The following is a 22,772-nucleotide window of genomic DNA, read 5'->3' as shown; positions in this document are numbered from 1 at the left end:
TCGATTGAAAAGATCAGTGTTCTGCCTGTAAAGCCTCTTTTTCTTAATGGCCCCCTTAAAGGGTTATGAATAAAACACCAAGAAAGCGCAGCGTCATCGATTTCCCCAGGTTTGAGGTTTTGCAGTGCTTCTAAATGCTCCAAGCACTCCTGAGACTTGCTGGGGAAATTCTTTGCCTCCAAACCAAACCGAACTCTTTGAAACGGCTTAAGGCCGCGTCAGAGAAATGCAGAGTCCTTGCCCCAGCCCGTTTCTCTTGCAGCCACAAGGCAGGGTGAGTCTTGTGCAGTGCTGGCTTGCCGGTGACTTTACTCCTTTTGCTTTGGACTTCTCCAGGGAGACTCGGGTAGGGGCTCACCGGGTGACCACGTGTGCTTTGCGGTTAGAGGAGGCGAGAGGAACTGTTGGGAGGCTGAAGAGAAATAAAGGAAGGGTTTTTACTGTAGCCACGCTTTCCAGAAATACTTATCTGAGCATCAGTGCTTGGTGCCTGGAGTATGGTCAGGGCATTTCTCCGGTCTGTGCCGCCTGGATGGCAGCTGAGCATCTTCATTTGCCAGATCTGCAGATACTCGTCTGGCCGTCAGTTGTCGGTCGAGACGGGAAGGAGGTTTTCCTTCCAAATCAGCGCACGGTCACTCCTCAGTGTTGCTTTTCAAGTACATGGTGTTCACGAGGAGGACTCTGAGTGCCGTTTAATACGCTGGGAGGCTTGCAAGAAGCTGTTTGTGTTCCCTTTGAGGCACGGTGGTGAGTGGTTGTCTCAAATAACGTGATGAATGGTGGCGGTGTGTGCTGCTGAGGGCAGCTCGGGCTGCTGCGGTTTGGGCAGGCGGGACTGCTCCGATGCTCCGCACTGACCCCGCTTCCCTGGGAAACCTCATCCCAGGCTTTTCAACAGCAAAAGTTGGTGGGATGGTGAGCGTGGAGGCTGGGGGGATCTGACATGCTGCGGAGCGCAGAAGTCCTGCTCCGGAAACAGGCAGGGTTTGGGCCATTTTGGGGGTGAAAGTGGGACCCTGGAGGCTGCCCAGCAGAGATGCTCCAGGCACAGATGCTCCCGCTTCAGCAGCATCTTCAAGGGGACCAACAGAGCTGCTAATGAATGCACCCTGCATTTACATATTGCCACTTGATTAGTATCTTTGCTAGTGACCTGTGCTGAATCCTTGTCCTCCAAATAACACATTTTTGCTGGCACTGAAGTGAGAGTATGCAAGTGCCTGTTAACACAGACACTCTCTGGCCAGGCACGTTGGTCTTTACTTTACATCCAGCTTTTGCCTCCAGGAAGCTTCCACGTAGGCCCACACCAAATTACAGGATCATGGCTCAAATAATGTCCTCTTTGTTAGCCTAAGTGGAATATTCAGCCAAACTGCCAATGACCAGAGGAATTCGGGGCGGGGGTAGGTAAAAGTCGTGCGCAGGAGCTGCGGTCACAGCAATTAATATTCCTACCCAGAGAGGCGATAACTCTTTGGAACCCACCCCCAAAAATAATTACATTTTTAAATTTTATTTGTATTTAATTTTTTTCCCCCAATTCTTTCACCAAGAGCCATCTGCTGTGGCTTGAAAGAGTCCGGCCGATGACACAGATCCCAGTTGGAGGGGGAAGAGAGCGGGGCAGGAGGCGGGGGCGACGGCGTTCCCGCGAGTACCAGAGCCTGGGTTTGTCCTACCACAGACAGGAAATTGTTGGGTTTGCTGCTCCCACCCAGCCCAAATCAGTAGTTTCCTCTTCCAGCTCCCTCAGGTTTCGATTTGACGTAAGGCGCGCGGGGAAGCCGGCGTGAGGAGCTGCATTCGCCACACTCACGTCACTCCGAGGGAGCTAAAAGGATGGAAATCATCACGTTCACATGCTTCCCTTTTTTTTTTTTCCTTTTCTTTTTGCCCCCATAGCCATCCTTTCCTTTTCCCCACCTTTCTCCATCAGGGGCTTGCATTTCACCCAGGCATCTGGCTGAATCTCCCTCAACCGTATAAAAACCCAAACAACTTGTACTCAAAATAGTTTAATATTTGTATGTAGAAGCCAAATGCCCCTGAGTGTTCCCGGGCAGGGATTTCTGAACCCTCTTTCTGTGCTGTTAGGTGTGTGAGGGTTACATTCATAGCAGGCACCATCCCCTTCTGGGGACCGGGGTAAAATCATGCCTCACCTCTGATTTTTGATTTCAAGAAGGGGCATTTTGGTGGTTCTCTGCCTGCAGCTTGCAGACCTCTGTGGGTTTATGAGCCACTTCTTGCAACCCCGCCATGGGACATGATAATAAGCAAACCAGGAATCTGAGTTTTAACCCTTGGTCTCTGATTATGGGGTGGAGGAAAGGCTTGTGGATAACTGCATGAAATAGTGGATGTAGGGAGTGTTTACCGAGTTGGGAAAGAGAAGAGGGAGTGTTTGCACTGCAAACTTCAGTCGTTTCAACATCACCGGTGATACCGCCACTGCGAGCTCTTATTTTGGGTGTTTAGTGGATTATGGGTTTTTTTTGGTCACGGTTTTTCTTACAGGCAAGGGGAAGGAAGGGGATTTATGGCACTCGTGACACACCGACTTCAGCCCAGCATCCAGCCCTGGGCGTGCCTAGGGAAAAAAAGTCTCCTGGTGTTAAAACATCTTAAAGAAGATGCATTTCTTTGTTCTCATTCTGAAATGTGAATTAACTGATAGCATGGAAGGGGGCAGAGAAACAAAACCGAGCGAAACTTCTCAGCTGGTGGGATTTGGTTCTGAATGTTCTCGGTGGCTTTCGGGGTTTTTTCAGGTGTTATAATTTGGAAAAATACTGAGGACCCCAAATTTCTGCTGGATGGAGAGATAACGAGTTTAGGCAGAGTTGCAGGAACTTAATTTTCCTGCCCAGGTTTGCTTTTTGCATATTGCTGTCATTATCCAGGCTGGAGCTTCCACCAGGTAGAACTGATAGGGCAGGGGAACAAAAGTGCCCAGAGGAACCAAAGGAAAGCTTTCTTATTTTTGGAGAACTGTATTCCTCGGCTTTCCCTGAGCTCGCCCGTTTTCCAGCAAGGTTGCAGCAGCTCTGGGTGCAGCTCGCACTCGGTGGCCTTTCAAATACGAACCTCGGTCAGGAGCTGTGTGCACGGCGTGTCCATGTGCCAGCATTGATCCCTCTCTTACAGACCACCAGGTGGGATCTTGGAGACCTCCAGTTTTTGGTAAAACGTGGCTGAATTTGGGTAACAGGTTGGGAGGGGGTGCACGTAGGCAAACAGGCACTCCAGCGGTTGAATAAACATTCTCCTTTGTAATCTTGGATGATTTTTAGCTTGCAAAACAACTAGACAGCAAACAAAAATTCATCTTGCCAATTACTACATTTTAAATCTCTTCCCAGACGATTATACATGTTTGTTTGGTGGTTGTTTTTCTTTTTTTTTTTCCCCTCTCCTCCCTGCAGCCATATGTGCTTTGGGAAGGGTTAATTGCCAAAACTCAAATTCAATTAGAAAGCCTGCGTTTTATGAAATTGCCTGCAAAGAGCTATATCGCTGTCCTGCTGAGCTTCCCTTCCTTGCTGATGATACACAGAGATTTGCTTGACACGATGTCCAGCTCGAGGGCCGTCTGCAGCAGAGATTGTCTTCTCTGCCACCCCACGTGTCCTGCCCTATGGCTTTTGTGCCTGAGCTTGGTTGCGAGATGGACCCAAGCTCAGGGTTAGAGGTCTTCAAGCCCTTTAAAAGTGTGTTGTGTGCATCGACGAGCTTGGGCTGACATGCAGAAAGAAATAAGAAAAATGATGGGGTTTCCTCCCCTTCCCATGGCTCTGCAAAGGACCTAGGACCGAGATAAGTTTCACCCCAAATCTTCCTTTGCCCCAGGAGCTCATCCCAAAACATGTGCAAGGGAAAGCTGGTGGCGCGTGAAGTGCTTTTAGCTGCCAGGGTGGGATAAGACTCCTTTCCCTTACGCTCTGCCTGGGGGGGCGTGCAGTTTGGGTGAAACCTGGAAGGTTTGGTGTCCCTCTCCTGCAGACCAGGATCCCACCTGGTCTGCAGGAGAGCCCAGTGCTGGCTCACAGGTGGTTGCAGACCTGACTTTCCAGGGGGGTTAAGCTTTTCTCAGAGAATAACCATCATTAAGGCAGCTTCAGGGAATTGCCTGGCAAGAATTAAGCTTCAGATGAGAAGCTGGGAGTTCAGGTCCTCCTTTGTCTGCCCTATGCATCCATCCATCCATCCCGCCAGGGGTCCTCTGGCTCCGTTATGGGGTGTGATGTCTTTTTGGCAGGGACTGGCTCCCTTATGCCTTGCGCATTCGCGGGGGATGAGTCAGGATTGCAAACTGCTGGCACTGTCACCCTGGGGCACTTTTCCTTTTTGGTGAGGGAAGTGTGATACAGGGCTGGAGGGTGAGGGAGAGCGCTGGGGCTGGTGGTCAAGGCTATTGAGTGCTCCCTGGAGAAGTGGTTTTCCTTCCTTCCTTCCTTCCTCTGCTGCTGTGTTTCTGTCTGATGCTTCCTATTTTGTGCTGGATGAATCATGGAAACCGCGCTCCTTAATCGAGTTTTCTGCCATTTCTCATGATTCCATGGGAGGCAGGGAGCAGCCAGTGAAAGCCTCCTCTGGAGGGGTCCTCGATGAAACACGCAGCAAAATCAGGTTGTAAAGAACCTGTTTTTTTAAAAAAAAAATAAAATAAAGAAAAAGAATAATCCACCCTTGCTATCTTTTATTCTCTCCAGTAGAAAAACAAGCAAGCCAAATTGCTCTGGGTTGCTGGTGCAAGGATTTAAAAGCAAGTTTTCACGGCGCTGGCGAAGACCTTCTTGTGCCAATCGGTGCTGGTCAGTGTGGGGGTGTTGGGGAGCTGAGGTGGCCCCAGCTTTTGGCTCCTCTGGAGAGTTTCCTGATGCGTCAGCCTCGCTGCAAAGCTGCTCACCTTGCCTGGGGGTTTAAACGGGGTACGGCTGGACTTTGCAGGTGAGCGGGTTGGAGAAACCCGCAGACCTCCTGCTGCAGCAGATGCTGAGAAATAAAATAGATTTCATTTTTATCTATGTATGTATAATAAATTCATGCATAAAAGCATAATAAAAGTATGTAGGTACCTCTAGGGCGAACGCCATATGCTCGGTTCACAGCTCGTGGTACAGATTGCCTGGGCCTTTTGCGTTTGTGGGATAGCAGCAGCGGGGTAAAGCAAATTTAAAGGGGGTCTTGCTGTTCTTTCCGCAGGTGAGTGGCATCCGTTCAGGGCAGAGGTGCTTGTCAGCGTGGCCAGCACGAGATAAATCATTTCAGCGCTAGGAAGAGGAGGTGTTTGTGTTTCAGCACGAGCAGTGCGAGTAGTAGATACTGCTGTGGCATCTTAATGAATTAAATTTCCAAGTGCTAGTTGAGTAATCCTAATAACACCGAAAAGAGCTTCCTTCCTACAGTTTACTTTAGGAAAAAAGTAACTTTCAGGCTTCTCGGGGTTTGCTCTTGTCCCTGAAGCCTGCGTGCAGACCTGGCTCCGGCAGAGATGCTGGAAGGTTCAGTATCCTGCGGGTCGAGCGTGGAGGAGCGAAGCCCTGCGCTGCCAGGAGCAGCGTTTCGGGGGGCGTTTGGGTTGGATGTGTCAGCCTCTTGCTTTTGCAAAGATGCTCGGTGGTGATGTGGGCTTGGAAAATATCCCTGCTCCGCACATGGAGTATAAACCAAAACCAGTGGTGCAGACATTTCACAGGGGCTTTTGCCCTGCCTCGTTGCTGGGCTGTGGAGGTGGTGGGCTCTTCAGGGGAGGGCGGTGGCTTTGAGCAAGTAGGGTTGACTGCCCCAATTTTTTGGTCACCTCTTCAGTGCTTCAGTTACCATCCCTGCCACATCGAGACGTGGGCTTGTCCTTGTAAACCTCCCTTACAAGCCCAGTAAAAGGACAGCTCTTTTTCCAGCCGGGCAGCAGCACGTTCCCTCGTTGGCAGAAGACGCCCCATAATTTTTTCCGAGCGAGGACACGCTGAACATCTGCATTCAGCCTTGTGCTCAGTGTCCTCAACAGGCTTTTTTTTTTTTTTTTTTTTTTTTTCCCTCCTCCTTTTTTGTTTCATTGCTCTTCCATAGCTCTCTGCAACTACACGGCGTGCTTTGACGTCGAGATTTCGCAGCGGCGAACCATGCGTGTCCCCTGGCACGCCGGGACGGGAGGGAGATCTCCTGCGCTTGGTCGCGCTCGTGGGAACCACGGCGTTGGGAACAAGGCTGCTTTTGTCCATCCTTTTTATTTTTTTTTTTAGCAAGTCAAACTATTTTTCACGCAAGAAGTGATTTTCTTAGATTTCAATTCCAGCACAGGTCTGCCCTGTTTTAGACACCTCCATGGGTGCGTGTAGATGTTCTCCTGAAAACTACTATCTCCTCGGATAAAATAGTGGTGATAGTTGCCCGTGGTGGTAAATAGGGGAGAATTCAAGGTGCCACTTTGCATCCACCAGCGGGGAAAAGCCCTTCTGCAGGTGGTTGCTGCAGAGTGGCTGCTGTACACTGTATTTTTCATAGCCTGTGACAAATACGTATGGGGCACGCGATTAAAACCTCTTATTAAATCTCATTAGTACCAGGAGCATCAGATTGTCGTGGCTACAGCTTTATTACAGCAGTCTGATAATAATTTCACAGGATATTTATTTCTATCTATTAAAGTATAATTTTTCAAGTGTCACGACCAGAGGCCAGAAGGATTTTTGTTGCGTTTTGAGCTTTGCTCTGCAAATAAATCGCCGTTGGGGGGTGGAGGGGGGTCTACTCCAGTGTGCACCGTACCCCAAGAATCTCAAATCTGTGCTAAAAACCAGTTTCTGCCCCAAGACAGCGACCGTGTCACCCAGCAGAACACATCAGCATTTCTGTTGGACTCAAGATAAATGAAAACAGCTTAATTTTATTTTTTTTTTTCCCCCATAATTGTCCTACAAGGAGTGGCTTTGGCATGCTTAAAGGAATCTGGGTTTAAAGAGGTCAGTGCAAGCAGCAAGGAGACTATGTCCCATCCCTCCCCGTAGGGAGCAGTGTGTTCAGCTATGTAGGTATACATGTGTGTGTATATATATATACATACCTCTAAAATATAAGTATATAAACACTCAGCTATGTGTATATTTATATTTTGTACATATAAGGAAATATAAATAGGTAAAAATATAAATGTATATATTAAAAAAAAAAATCTGCCTTGGGTTTTTTTGCTTTAATTTTAACCGCGGCGACGTTAGCCCAAAGTGAGCCGGTCAGCTCGCTGGCCCTGTAGGGCTGCCGAGCAGCCTGGGCACATCTATCTCCTGAAATCCCCATCCCTGCACTGGTCGGGAGGATCTTTTCAAAAGTAAGCGGGGATCTTGCGGCCATCCCCAGCAAACCCCGTGGGTCTGGATCCGATCCCCTGAGCTGCCGAAGCCGATCCCAGCGCCAGCGTCCGCAGGTCCGGTGGGGGCAGGAGCCGCAGCGGTGTTTAACGGCTGCGTCAGAAGTTTCTGACAAGTGAATAATACGAATGACCACGAGAACAGGCGCTGGCTGGAGCGGGACCTTCGGCAGCGCCGTTGGCTGTCAAACGCTCCTTTATCCTTGCCCTACCCCAGCACCTCTGTCCTGCTCCCTGCGCTGGTTTAGCCATTTTTGGGGTACCGTTTCGAGGACGTTGGCAGTGTTCTCTGTTTTTTTTGGTGACGTGAAGATGTGCCGTCAGACCTCATGGATACACACCGCTTGCTAGCATGTGGAAAAGCAACCACGTGAGGTTACGTGCAATGAATTGGATGGTTTGGGTTGTGGTTTCTTTTTTTTTTTTTCTCTTTTTTTTGCTCTCCTTTTTCAAGTTTTTAAATATTTCTCCTTGCTTTCCGTGCGCAGTGCGGTGCATCCCGAGGGGACAGGAGGGTGGAGAGGAGGGTGCATCCCCTCCCAGCGAGCTCACCCAGGGCACACTCCTCGCCTGTTTATTGCTGGAGGTCTCTTTTCCTTTGAAGGAGTTTTTCTTCCCTGCTGGCTTCCCAGGAGGGGTGTGTAACCAGCCAACACCCAGCCTCGGGCTTGGAGAGCCCCTGGCCGCTCCTTGGGGCTCTGAGCGCTGGATTAATGCGTTATCAGCAGGTATTTGAGCTTAAAGGTACTTTAATCCTCCAGCCGCCTCTCGAGCTCTCTGCTGCCTGCGGTTGGGGTTTTAAGCCTGCTGTCCACATCTGTATTTTTTTTTTCAATAAAATGAGTATTGCCTATTAATTTAAAAAAAAAAGAAACACAACCCACTTTTTTTTCTTCCATCCTTATAAAAACCCTTGAGCGATTTCAGCCCGTCTGCACCAAACTCATTGTAAAGCTGGAAAGTTTGTTGTTTGGTTGGTTGGTTTTTTTCTTGGTAGATTATCAAGTACAAAAGTCATTTTTTGCAAGAGGAAATGCTTGGCTTTTGAGTTGTTTTCAGTCCTTGCGTTGTATCTCATATATATAGCATTTATATATATATATAGGGGGGTGTGTGTGTAAATGCCATATATATATTTTATATATGCATACATTTTGTGTGTGTGTGTATATTATGTATGCATATATTTTATATATGTGTGTATATATACAATGTAAGTGTGTATTTGTGTACGTTTATGTGCACAATATATATTTTTAGTATATATTTATGGAGCAATTTGAGGTATAGTGTGGGTAGTGGCAAGGCATTTTGCTCCCTTGACTTCCCAAGCATGACTAGACCAGAGCAGGAATAATCCTCATTAAAGGCACCCCTGGTGCACACCCACCGCTGGGGAAGAGCTGGGACCAGGGAATGCTGCTGGGCTAATTCTGCTCCTATGGAAAAACACCCAGGGGGATGGATGGGCTTTGGTTCCACCGTGGTTTGTAGCGGAGGAGGATGGTCCTTCTGTATTGCTCCCCTGGGAGGGCTGAAGACTTGAATCCGTTGCTCTAAAAGCCATCAGTTATAATTAAGAAATGACCTGAAACCTCTGCTTGGGCTGCATCCGCCGCCCCTCCTGAGGTGAAGGGTCTTGCGGGGAAACCAGCTTCAGCTCCAAACCTGTGTTTCCAAAAATCAAACAGAAAACCATGATGCCAACCAGCCAGGCTTGCAGAAATTCCCTGTGTACCTCCTCAAGCTTATGCCGGAGCTTTTTAATAATCTGCCTCCGATGTTAAGGTGATGGAGGTGTTTGTAGGCTCTTTGCTGTCCCGTGGCTTTAATCAGGGATGCGTGTGTGAAAGGGGTGATCTGGTGCTACCCCGCAGGAGCCTTTCCCAGAGGTGGAGACCACCACTGCGGGAGTTTCCCGCTCCCCAAATACCAGTCTAGTGGGTTTGAACTGTGTGCCAGGGAGGGAGGAAAAAAAAAAAAAGAGATTTAGTTGGTCGTATCAGGGCTCTGTTGTCCTGAGAGGTGCAGGGAAAGGGAACCCGTCTGCAATAGGGGATATCCCGAAATAACAAGGCAAATACAGTGTTTATGTAACGTTGGAGAGTTGTATACTACTGCTAGTAAGTCATAAGCTCGCACAGAGAGCCTGCCAAGTGCCGGTGATGCTTCTGAAGAAAGGAGGTTCAATAGCTGCTGCAGAAGCGGAGCAGAAAAGGGACTTCCAAAGCCCACGGATCGGCAGAGGGGAAGTGTTTGGAGCAGGTGGTTCCTGGGATAAACGGGCCGTCAGGCAGAGTGGATGGGGCTGCCTCGATCTTCTTTGCACCTCGCCAAAATGCGGCTTTGTTGCTTAAATGGTGATTGTGTGTGTGAGCCATAGCAAGCCTGGAATTAAAATACATTCATATACATCTCAAATAAGATTTTTTTTTTTTTTTTTTTGCTACATGAATTCTAGATGTGAATTTAGAGGTAGCTGTGGGAGTAAAAATCTGCAGTCGTTAATTATGCTGGACAAGCTGCTGTGGTGTGACTGCGGCAAGGCACCGGCATGCATCGAAAGCTAAGGATGTTTAAGGTTTAAACCACTTTGTTGAGCAGCCCTTCACCTCCTTTCGTAACGTTCTGTCCTCACAGAGGTCTCTGCAGCCGTCTGGGTGTTTTGAGATGCCTCTTGCGTTTGCAGGACCGTCTGAACAGCTTTGCAAGGTGAACAGCAAGGTTGCTCCGGGGGTTTTGCTGTACAAAATGTCCTCAGCATCACCCGTGCTTCTCGGCACGGTTTTGGGAGGCAAATGCAAAACCAGGTTCTTCCTCAAAAACCACAGCCGGGTCCCTCAGCCCTCCCGGGCTCCCAGCAGCTGAGGTTTCACTTCAGGGCCGTGCAAGGAGGTGGAGGAAGCAGGGAGTGGGGATTATTTTTGATGCCGGGAAGGAAGCGCCGTGCTTCCCTTTCCCGCAGGCGCTGCTGCTGGGGTTGGGCTCCTGGAGCTCCCTGTCCCCAGCCCATGCTCCGGCTGATGCTGGAGGCTCCAGCCTTCCCATCTCCGCAGCCTTCAGCTGGCAGGTTCCTTGCCGGGAAGGGGAGCATCAGTGACAATGAAGGGCTGTGACGCCAGCAAACGTGTGCAGCCCCATTTCCAGGGATCCCTCTGTGCTTTCCTTTGCCCAAGATGACCGCGGTAGGAGGATGCTTTTATTTATTGCACCTAAATCCTGGTGGCTCTGATGTTCCACTCCCCACCCCATGCCATAAGCAGGAATCAGCTTGATTTAGACTAATACAGGTGGGTTTTCCCACCCCGCTGAACAAGCCTTTCTTTTCCTATTTGCTTTGATTGATACACTGATGAGCGCTTGCCGGCTCTGACCATTTGTGCTCCTTCGTGCGGCAGCGTTGCCGTCAGGCTGGTACACTTGGTGGCTGGAAATAGCCGCTCAGGGATGTACGAGTCATGTTCAGCAGCTCAGAGGAGCTTCTGGATCTGCAAACAACCTCCGCTGAGATTTGCAGTGTGGTTTTGGAGCTGTAGGAACCTCTCGAGTTCGAGGTCTGGGATCTCTAAAATGAGTTTGCAGTGCTGGGAGACTTACCCGAGCTCTGATAAATATGAAATGGCCGGTCCTGCGACCGGCAGAGAAGACTGAGCCGAAATAATAAGCCTTGGCGTGAAGCTGTAAGCCCGACAAATCAGTAACTCATGGACTGGGACCCTGGTGAAGATTTAGAAAGCTTTGAGCAGATTTAACCGGGCGGTTGGCATTCCCCGGTGCGCAAGGATTGCTCCAAGCCCTGGGTCACACCAGCTGCCTTGCAGAGCACTGAAGGTTTCTTGTCAGCGTGTTAGTGTTAAACTCGATGCTACAAGTCAGCTGCTAAACATTTGCCAAGCTCTTTTATGTCTGACCACCCCATGGGGCAGCCACAAACCTTTACCTTTTTGGCCATAGCCAACACCTTGCTGTTAATTCAAAGTGTTAATTGCTCTCAGGCCAAAAGACGATGCTGTGCGTATTTGTGCCATGGCCTGAAAGGTTAATCTGCAGCGTAACCCCAAATCTCCTTTCTGTTAGTGATTCAGAATGCTTTTTTTTTTTTCTCCTCCCCCCTGACTTTCAGTGCCAATTTGTTCAGCTTTCAGTAGGGCAAAAGTTGAGCTTCATTACCAAAGTCCGTTGTAATGATTTCTCAGATTTTTTTGTGAGTAGCCAAGGCTTGTGCAAGTTTGCATGCTTTTCTATATTTGGTTTTGTTTAATTTGATGGTACAAAGCTGTTGAAAAGTCTAGCTGAACATTTCCACTTTCTGGCTGCACGATTATGCCATTATACCAGGAGTTCAAAGAAAAAAATAAAAAAGCTGCTGCTGGCTTTTCTCAGTAACCCTGAGATCGAGATCCCGTTTTCAGATAGGGACAGGAAAAAAGTTCACTTGTCACCCTGTTCTCATCTTGATTAAGTTCAGATGCAGCTCGTGGGGATAATCTTCTGTCCTGGAGTGTGTTTCTCAGTACCTTCAGCCTGTTTGGTGGTGTGTCTGCTGGGGCTGCACCCCTGGACTCTGCTTGGGTTTGCCCCTGGCTTTCTGGCTGCTGCCCTGCGATGCACGAGCATCGCTGCCGAGGGGTGGAGGAAGGAGCTGTGGTAATAAACATCAGCTGGCAGTTTTAATTTGGGTTAAACTGGTGTTTCATGGTGGGAGCCCAGGATCACAGAAGGATCTGGAGCTGAAAACAATTACTATATTACCGGTGCTTTAGTGTGGAAAGTGCCGTGCTTTCAAGCTTCTTTTTTATTATGAAAATTAAAAATAATCCTCATACAATGTCCATGAGCTCAAAATTTGCTGGTAACTCATTTGCAATATCAAGTGCAGAAGCGTCCCTGTAACTCGTCCTGCAGCCTCTTGAGGTTCTCCTGTGCTTGCCCAGATGACATCCTGCGGAAACATTTGGTTTTTCCTTTGGAATCAGAGCTTTGGCTGTCGCTGTCGATGCTGACACCCCCACCCCCACCACCGCCCCCCTCACTGTTTTTGGAGATGGAGGGTTTAGGCTAAGCAGAGCTTTGCAAAATGCAGCCGCAGCGGCTGGATCGTTCCCTCCGCCTCTCGTTCCCTTTCTCCTGCGTGGTGGGGGGACACTGCATCATTAACACTGGTCGGTGGTTGTTGGGTTGGAAGATGCTCTGCAGGAATGGCAGGGGGCTGTGGGGAGAGCAGGGCAGGGGTTAGCGAAAAATATTCCAGGTGTTAGAGAAACTATTTCACAGTGGCTGCTGTTTTGGAGTTACCACCATGTTTTCGTTCCCCGAATGCTTCCCAACTTGGACGTGGCCTTCAAAGACTGCATGGTTATGTCCGTGCTGGAAGGAGATGGGGCTGTTGGGTTTTGCACTGTTGCTCCTTTGGGAAGGAACTTTTAGTTTCATTTGGGAATTTTCCAGTTTTGTTGAAAGGCCTGGAGACGACACGGTGTTTCTATTTAGTTCTTCTTGCAAACCTCCTCCTAGTTCTGCTTCCCGTGTGTGCCGAGGTGGCTGGGCTCGCCTTTGGGTAGCTCAGAGGTCCTGCTTGGTGGGGATGGGGAAACCCAAGAATTGATAGTTAACCCAAAAAGCTGTGCAGAATCCCTCCCAGGGAAGGTGTCGCGTTGTTCATGACCCCCTTGGCTTCACGCTTGCCATTGCTGCTGGGCCGAGTGACCCACGGACACGTTGTGTCTCGTCCTTTTTTCCTCTTGGGTTCTTTCCTACTTTTATCTCTGAGGCGGCTTCTAGATGCTACTGAGTACGAGCAATTATTTGTACCTGAAAGGGGCTGTTGGTGTTCTTGGATCGATAGTCACTTCTCTGTGAAACGCATTTAAGCATCGACTTTTGTCTTTTGAAGGCTAATTCTGGTCCCAGTTTTAACTGGTAAAATGGTTCCTTTGTGGCAGATGTCAAGAAAGACTGGTCGGATCACGCACTGTGGTGGGAAAAGAAGAAAACTTGGCTCCTTAAAACGCACTGGACGTTGGACAAATACGGGATACAGGCTGACGCCAAGCTCCAGTTCACACCTCAGCACAAGCTGCTTCGCCTTCAGCTGCCCAACATGAAGTACGTCAAGGTGAAAGTCAACTTCTCCGACAGGGTCTTCAAGGCGGTTTCTGACATCTGCAAAACATTCAGTAAGTAGCGAGCGCCGAAAGCCACCGGTGGGGAGGTTGTCCCTTGGTTTGGCTCCTGCCTCTCCTTCTGCTCATCTCATAAATGTACTAAATTGCTGGTATTTTCCAGCTTCAGACACCCAACAGTCACTTGGGCGTCAAGCAGCCTGGATGTCGGCTCTTTTTCCCTTGCAAAGCCGACCTTTTAAGTGCAGATACTTAAATAACGGGACCAGTGGTACTGGAAACATAAGAAGAAATAAATTTTCTGTGCTGAATTCTGTTTCATAGCCAGGCTGTTCTCGGTTTTGTCTTAGGCGAGGCGGTAGCAGCCCTGCGTTATGTTAAAGCTGCTGGTGTTGGGTCGTAATTTTTTTCCTGCAAATTTATCTGCTGGATGAAAAACAAACCCTGAAATAGGAAACCTGCCAGCTCCGTGGGTTCTCTTCCAGTGGAAAATCATATTAGAGATTAAGTGGTGATGCTTCACTGTAAAACTGTCTGGTGGAGGGAAGGAACCGAGTCTCCCTTTCTCCTCCCCAACTCCTCTTCATGCTCCTTTCCCTTGTTGAGAAGAAGCCCGACAAGAAAAGATGGATCGTTTCCTAGCAGGTACACAGGGCTGCTGCTTTTGTGCATCGCTTATTACCCATTTTCACAAATTTCTTACCCCAGAAGTTGGTGCTTCTTTCTCTGCCCACAAAAAAACCCAGTAGATGGTGACTTCAGTCCGAGAAACTCAAATCAGCGCTCGGCGTGGGCTCCCTACCGGTGTCCTTCCCGCTTGCTCCCCTCCAAAAGGAGCCTGCAACCCAACCTGGGCCGTAGTAAATCTATTTCTGCCCTCAGAAAGCGGCCAGGGTTACTCTTGGCTGACCCAGTTGTTTCGTGAGGCAGGAACAGCTCGGCCGTACGTGCGGTGTTACAGCGTGGCCTCCGGCGCATCTGTGGTTGGGTCGGTATATATAGCTGATTACAAATCTTTGCTATTTCTTTCCTGGGTTTTTTTTTAAATACAAATATTGGGCAATTTCTCCTTAAATAGAAAAGGCTTAGCCAGCATTATTTCCCAGTTGATTTTGCTTCCCCCCTGTCTCCCATTGCCATTTTTAACGTCATGCTAGACAGGGAGGTCACGGGCGTCTGCTTGGTTGCTGATGAATCTTTCTAGCAGTGAGTCACGTCAGGAAATTCTGATACAGTTAATCACGTAACAAGAGATCTTTCACTGCCCCTGCCGAGCAGTCAGAACCTTACATGGGCCTGAAGCAGGGCCTTCAACTCCAGGGCTCTCAGTGTATTTATGAACAAACCGGGAGAATAATGTTAATATTTAAAGGCGTGGAAAGGGAGAAAGCTGCTCGGATAGCTGCAGCCCAGCTGTGGTGGGAGCTTTCTGCAGCAGGCTGGGGACACACATCTGTCGAGGGTTGTTCTGACTTTCCTTCCGTGGCATCTGACCTACGGAAATAAACGTCCCCGATTTTGAGGGGAAGCAGGATTTTTGCTGGAAACTTCACTCTCCTTTTAGTGACTCTTACCAGCCCGACCTGTCTGAGGATGGACGGAAACTGCGTGGCCGAATACAGTGATTAAATCTTGGTTAGCCCTGGTCTTTGTGTTTACTGGGAGCCAGATGTTCGGCAGGGCTATGGGGAAGACAGTCACATCGGCTTGAGGGAAGATTGGGATGCGGGGAGCTGGAGGGCCTGGGAAGCTCTTCCCTGGACCACAGAGGTATATATAATGTACAGGTGTATATTATATAGATGTCCAAATACCACTATTTTTTTATCTATATAAGAATATAGATAATATATTTTAACATATATATTTAATATATATAATACACAGATGTATATTATACATGCAGGTTTATATATACCACAGAGGTATTTGGACACCTATTTTTTATATATACAATAATATACACCTGTATATTAGACATATTGAATATATATAAAACATGTCCAAATACCTGTTTTTTTTATATATATATAAAATATAGGTGTCCGAATGCCTCTGTGGTCCAGGGAGAAGCTTCCCAGTGGGAAGGCATATATATATGTGTATGTGTGTGTATATATATAGGTGTATATATATATATATGGTTTGGTGTTTGCTCCGGGGAGGTCTTGGTTCATATATATTTATGATCCAGAAGCTCCCTGGGGCAAACCCCAGGCCACTCCCTGCAAATCCCACTCACCGCCTGTCCGTTCTTGCTCCCTGTGTGACCTCGGTGCTGTGCCGTGGGTCAGAGACGTCCTCCCTCGAGCACGGGGTCCCGGAGCCGAGCACCGACGGTGGAGGCAGGAGCTAATCTCGGCCGGGAGGTCACGCGCTTGCCGGGCGAGAGGGGCTGCTGCTTCCTGGCACGCAAAATCATCCCGGGGGTGTCCTGCTGGATTTGCACAGAGCATTTCGTTCCTGGAAGGCGTGGGGGATATCTGCCCACACCTCGGTGCCCCCTTCAGCTTGCCAAAAATTAGAGGATGGTGGGGTCATCCTGCCTTGGGGAGCTTGCATTTTCTTTTTTCTCCAGCACAACCCGCTCTTGGGGTCTTGCAGACTGTGCTATAACACTTTCCCAACCTGCTGTTTCCCTGTTGTGTTTTTTTGCCGCCCAGATTAGTGTTTATGCTGCTCCGTTTTTCTCCATTCCCTTTTCCTGCCCTCCGCAGCATCGCTGCACAGGTTGGATGCAGAGGGCATGTGTACTCCCTATTAATCATGCTAATTGTCTCCCCAAGGAGTTCTGAGTAGGTATTTCAAGGCAGAAGAGGAAAGAAGTAGTCCCAGCTCTAACAGCATAGCTCTTGTCCCTGCAAATCCCTTCATTTCTAAAGTTAGGGTCCAGTGTGGCGTGGCCCAACGTCCAGCCGACAGAACTGTGCTTGTGAGTTGCTCATATTTTGGCTGTAACTGTTTGCTGTCTTTGCCCCCGGAGCATTTAATTACACGCTTCAGTAATTTTAGCATATGGCATGATTAATGAGTAATTTAAGTAATTCCGCGTGTTGCCAGGACTCTAGCTGGTTGCATTTATAGAATCCCCTGTACACAAGCAGGAACACACTGGGGGGAAACATTTAGGGTTGTGCCTTTTCCTATATTCCCTTTAAATTGTACCCAGAGGTGTTCACCGTGGCAGCGTGCAGCTGCTTTTTGAAGACAAGTCTCTGTTCTTGTGCGGGGTGAAGTTGTGGCAAAGGGCAGCTCTCGCCGCTGGGGCTCCCGGGGGGCCAGCCTGGAGGTGGCTGTGGGAAGATGCTGGAGCCGCTCGCACATCCCTCGCTTTCTTGGGAGGTCGTGCGAAGCCGGAAAAAACCACAGTCTCATTCCCAGTCGCTGGATTGGAGCCCCTTGATTCCCACAGCAACCGGGCGGGAGGGTTACCAGCACGGATTGACCCTGCCTGTGGTAGGAGCAGGCAGGAGGAGAGGAGCAGGGCGGTGGAAGGGATGGGCAGCCCTCACCCAAAGGGTGGCTTGGAAGCCTGCCCGGGAGCAGCTGCTGGCAGGCGGTGCCGGCCTGAAGGGCCAGCTTTGATCTGCAATTAAAGACCAGAGAAAGAGAAAGTAAAACTTCCCTTTTTTTTTTTTTTAAAAAATTTTTTTTTTTTTTTAATTGGAGCAGCAGGAGTTTGCGCTGCCTGCCTGACCGGCAGCGGGGCATGGAGGTTGGGATGGGGTGCTGCCTGCGGGGCTCCTGCATCTCCCCCTCCTCTCATCGTCCCGCTGGGGAGATATTCCTGTCCAGCAGGCAGCCCATCACATACCCAAACGCGATTCGATGTGGCTGCAGGTCCACACTTTATTGGTGTGGGTGGGAATATCCTCATGGGAAAGGGAGATCTGGGGAGACAGGAGATGCGGCTGCATTGCAAAGCTCCCGCTAACCCATCACCCTACAGACCGACGAGCAGAAAAGTCCTCTTTTCTTCCACAGCGGTTGCATTGGAGACCCCCTGCTAACCCAGCATCCCGTGAGTGGAAAAATCCCCTTTTCCTCCACAACGACTTCGTTTGATTCCAGGACAGCGGATGCTTTGCATCTGCACATGCCTTTAAGCTCCTTCACGGCATCTCCTTTCTCTTGCTGCTGCCTGTATTTTTTTTCCATGTGTCCTGGGAGCAGTAGGGGACTCCAGGCAGGATCCGCTGCTGCTGTGTGGGCACGTGGGAGAGGAAAAGCAAACAGCGAAATGCAAGTGTGAAGGTTTTTTCCCATGCTTCGGCGTTTCCTGCCCCAGTGGTGCTGCTTCTCCTGGGGAGACAGCGTATGTTGCAGAGCTGCAGGCAAGGGGAGATGCTGTGACGGCGTAAAAGCTTGCATCCTTCTCTTTATTCCTCGGACCGTGAAGATTTGGGCCCTACGCTGTCCTCCAGCCGGAGCAGAGAAGCAGGGGTCATTCCAGTTAATGCTGGTGGGAGCTGGGAGTGCTGGGAGGAGGATGTGGTGCCGGAGCTGGGAGGAGGCAGCTCTGGGAGGAAGCGCTCCAAAATTCATGACTTGCTCCCTCCCTTACCCACCCTGAGGCTGTGCAAGATGCAGAAATTCCCTTCAGGTCTTTTGGTTTTTTTCCCCAGCGGCTGGTAAGGCATCACACCCAGCTCCTGCCTCGTAATCCTCAAAGAACTTTGGGTGAATTAATCACCTGGTTTGGAAAACAAAGTCTGTGGAGCATCCTGTGTCGTGCAGCGGCGGTTTCTGCGCCCGCATCCCATCTCGCTCCGGTCCCCAGCTCTCAAGGGGCGAGGGACGCCGGGAAATTGGGCATAGGGTAAGCGTGGTCCCATCCCGGGGAGCTTGTGGGGCTGAGGGAGGAGGGATGGGGCGGCTCCTCCTCGCCTCTCCCTGCTCCAAAATAACGAGGGGCCCGAGGCTGTGGGACTGATGGGAAGGCGGTAGCCGGTCTGCCTGGCATCAGCCTCCAGCCACCGAGCGAGACGAGGTGACGGTGGCGTTTGGGAGGGGTGTGATGCCAGCCTGGCCCGAGCCAGGTGACACCATCCAGCCGTCTAGATGCCGAATGTGACCCTACCTTTTTTTATTTTTTTTTCTCTTTATAAATGGTCTCCGCTCCAGTACAGAACGTCCTCTGACTTCTGAAGTATTTGTAGTATTTCCACGCCCTCCATTGCCAAAAAAACTTCTATAAAAAGCCGCTGAGGGTGGGTTGTTTTTTTTTTGTTGGTTGGTTTTTTTTTGTTGTTGTTTTCTCAAAAACTGAAACCCTTTGGTACTCCGAGATGTGCAGCGTTCCCAGGGCTCTGCCTGTACCCGGCAGAGTAGCTGCAGCCCCGGCGCGGTCGCTTTCTGGGAGGCAAAGCCTCACCGTTGCAAACCTCTTGAAACCTTTTTCCCTTCCTTCACACCCCGCTGGTAAAGTAGCATTTTTCCTAAACTAGTGGAGCTGAAATGGAGTCCTGGTAGATGCATGTGAGCATCTCAGGGGGTTATCTAGGGGGGGCGGCACCAGCATCTTGTGGTACAGGCTCCGGATGCTCAGTAGGACCGTGAAGATGCTTGGAGACGGCGTTGGCGTGCCGGCGTGGAGACAGACCCGGTGAAATACCGAGGAAGGGTTTGCTGCCTTTTGCTGCCACGAGCAGAGAGATTTGGCAGTAGCGCAGCTATTTCTAAATATGTCTAGGGGATGGGTGTGGAAGGAAATCTTACCATTTAGAGAGTCGGCCAAATTGCAATGTACTCAGCTTTTTAAATTGCGAGGCCCAAGCGTACCGCTGCCAGCTTCTTCATTTTGCTCTTTTCCTCTTTCATTGCTTGCCTGTATTCAGCTGCAGCTATTGCATAGGATCCAGACGAACACCAGCAACTGGTGTAAGGGAAATAACGAGATTTAATTGCAAAGTGACTGAAATGGAAAAAAATACTCCCCTTTCTCACCCCTCCCCACCCCAGTCCCCGTTCTGTCTGTGGAGTAGCATCAGGTTGTATGTCACCGTGTGAGTCAGTGAATGTTTTCATCCTTACTCTGCTGTTGACAGAGACCCTTTAAATAGACTTTCACCCTGAAGACATTAGGAGATGCTGGCAAAGCTGATGCTGCCGCCTTCCTTAAGATTATTCTGATTGCTCTTTATGGTCCGATGCAGAGGGTGTTAAGTGGATTTTTTTCTCTTGTTTGTGATGCTTGAGTTAATGGAGTTTAATTTGACTTTAGCTGCGGTTCAGACACTTCAGGGGCAAGGCTCAAAGTGCTGTCTGTGCTCCGAGAGGCATCCGGATAACTGGAGTCTGGGGATTTTGTCCCACTTGCGGAGAAAAAACCCCAAACATTCAGCGTTTGTTGACTCATGTCTCTCCAATGGCCCTTTTTCTTAGCCTTGCCATAACGTTTGGCTCCGTCACCGTTCTCTGCCTCCTCCTCCTGGGTCCCTCCTGGCCGGTGGTGCCTGATTTCAGCATCTGGCTCCCCGTTGGCGAGCAGCAGTCACGCCGCCGCAAACCCGGCCGGCCTCCGTTTTCGGGGGGGTTGCTCCGACGGCGAGTCACTGAGTCAACAGACACTTGGGTTTCCATGCTGAAGTTGGGAAGGCTCTGGCAAAGCACCTGCCAGGGTCAGCCCCGGTTTGATCGGCGACCGCGGCGCTCGTTGGGCATCTCAGGAGGCTTTGCAGGATGTCCTGACAAAGCTGAATGGCCCGGGGCAGCAAGTGGAGAATTTGGCTGTGACCCAAATAAATATTTAAGCACCTAGGCAGCTGAAGAACCCATAATAAAATGTTCTGAATGTAGGCGGGTGTACAAACCTAGGAAGCTGTGCTAAGGGGGTGAGGACCTGCTGTGCCATCAGATACCGCCCAGCGTCCGGGTACAAGCACGGTCTTATCTCCAGGCACTTCAAAAGTTACATAAGTTTTGGGTTTGTTCTTTTTTTTTTTTGCTTCTGGTCTGTTTTGCAAAACTTTATCTCGAGTGAATTTATCTTCAAGATAAGTCGGATGCTTAATTCTGTAAACTCAGGAATTCCGTAAAGTCAGGAAACACGATCCATAGAATTCACTCATTCCGAAGAAAAATACTTCTTTTTTTTTTTTTTAAAGTCAGAAATGGGGTTTGAGGGCTCATTTTTCTAAGAATCGTCACGGCAATGCACAAAGGCTGTAATTTTTGTGAGTCATTGCTTCGAGACAGCGGTGATGCAGTCCAGAGATAGCCCACTTCAAAACACGTTTCCTAACGGAGGGTAGCTGGATCAGCATTAAAGAGAGGATTTCCCCTAAATGCTCTCTGTGCTACAAGCAAAATTATGGAGTTTTTATGGTCCAAGAGCTAACTAGGCAAACCAGCCCGCTGGCCTTTTAAGGGAGCCAGAAATCAGGTGGAAAAATGGATGCTGAGAGAGCTTCTTTGGAACATTAATTTTCCTTATATATCAAAATTGAATATTAAAACTAGTGTGATTTCCCATCATTTTAATTTTTGGGGAAGTCTGTACATACTCAGACAGCCCTTCCAGTCGATGATGCCGTGTTGTATGCGTAGGTGATGCAAGAAAACCACAAATCTGACTTCTTGTGGGAGTGAGAGCCCATCCCTTGGAGCACTGAAGTTGTCACTGTGTGTCCCCCGACCCCTTGGTGTGCTTCTTGGTGGGGTCTGGGAACCCCCACATCTTGGATGGGGACAGAGCAGCAAAACCACCCCTTCTTCCATGCTGGGATGTGTGGATTTCAGTCCCATCTCTGACTGCGACTGCTTTCCCGTCGCAATACACCTTGGTGGTTGCAGCTGCAAGACTGACTTGGTGGATTCGGTGCTAAAAGAGCATAAATTGTGAATTTTACACCCTGCAAGGCAGATATTTTTCTTCAAAGCCAAGTTTCCTAGGGGCAGTCGGTGTGGTGTCCTATGAAAAAGGAGGATTTCATCCCAGCTCTGTTGTTTGTCTCCGGGTGGGAGATAAATGGGCACAGCTGGGCTGAGTGAGCTGTGGAGGGGCTGGATGAGAAATGAGGGATTACACGGGGAAAACAAATGCCTTGGATTTGTCTTCAGCGGGAGACAGCGCAGGCACAAGTAGGGTTTTGCGGGCAGATGGAAAAGAGGATACTTATAGGGAGCAAAATGGCTTCATCTGAAAGTTGGAAAAATTCCTCTTGGGGGTGGAAAGCCGCCTTCCTGGTTGCGTTTTTTAAATGCCTCCCATGAAATGCATGTATGTGTGTGCTCCTTTCACCAAAGGGCGTTTGCCTCCCTAAGATGCAATCATAGAATCACAGAATGGTTTGGCTTGGAAGGGACATTTAAAGGCCATCTAGTCCAACCCCCCTGCGGTGAGCAGGGCCATCCTCAGCTGGATCAGGTTGCTCAGAGCCCCGTCCAACCTGACCTGGAGTGTTTCCAGGGATGGGGCTTCTACCACCTCTCTGGGCAACAAATCCCCGAAGTTTGGTGAAGCCCTTCTGCCAGGGCGTGGACACGGAGCTGCAGCAATGTTAGGGCTCAGCCGTGGCTGCAGCTGGTCCGGCGTGGGCTGGAGATGTCAAGATACAAACGGTTCCTGCTTGGATCCAGATGAAAACTGGGTTTGGACCAGATTTTGGGCAGCACTCTCCCCTTTGTACGGAGCGTGCCACGTGTCGTCACAGATGGTTTCTGCTGACGGCCGCCACCAGCGGCGCTGGGGACGCTCAGTAAGAGGCTGGACAGCTGGGTTTTCACGCGCTTACGCAATAAATCGAAATAAAATGCTAAAAGGATCATTTACAGTAATTTCTACTAGACCTTGCCAGTGCCATCTGTCTCGTGTGTACAGACAAGGAGTCTGTTTTAAAGCAAACACAGCCCCGACCAACGCATCAATTGAAGAGTCAACACATTAGCCTTGTTCAGAAGGTCACTCCTCCTGGTCCACCCACATTTCACTGACCCTTTTTCCTTCAAAGCGACCTTTGGCAGGAGCGGCTTGGCTTCGGCTGGAAAATGTGGGTGAAATAGTTAACGGAGGGTTTGGAGCGGGATTTTGGGGCTGAACTCAAACCCTGGGGGGATGTTTTACCCCAGGGTGAACCCAGTTTTACCCCCGGTGAACAGCTCCAGCAAGTGGGCTGGAGGTGGGTGGTGCGGTGGGACTCAGTAAAGAGACCAAAGCTACATAAAGGACTTTTTTTGCACCACTTGGGTGCTTTAAGGATCTTTCTCTTGCTCTTATGCCAGAAAACAGGGGCTGGGACTCTGGAGCGGTTCCTTGTCCCCGTTTCTGATTAAGC

General features: G+C 49.6%; 1 protein-coding gene across 3 annotated transcripts in view; it reads left to right on the top strand.

The window, feature by feature from the left end:
* The window catches only part of FERMT2 (FERM domain containing kindlin 2), a 54,385-nt gene that overhangs the window by 6,304 nt on the left and 25,309 nt on the right, over positions 1-22,772 (top strand). For all 3 annotated transcript variants that reach the window (XM_086462266.1, XM_086462268.1, XM_086462267.1), the window contains one exon: positions 13,318-13,551. In XM_086462266.1, the coding sequence (XP_086318392.1) occupies positions 13,318-13,551 (234 nt within the window). The remainder of the gene's footprint in view (positions 1-13,317; positions 13,552-22,772) is intronic.

The sequence above is a fragment of the Leptosomus discolor genome, chromosome 3 (assembly GCF_034619465.1).
Source record: "Leptosomus discolor isolate bLepDis1 chromosome 3, bLepDis1.hap2, whole genome shotgun sequence".
NCBI classification, from domain to species: Eukaryota; Metazoa; Chordata; class Aves; order Leptosomiformes; family Leptosomidae; genus Leptosomus; species Leptosomus discolor.
The sequence above is the reverse complement of the archived record's forward strand: the minus strand, read 5'-3'. Positions and strand labels throughout refer to the sequence as shown.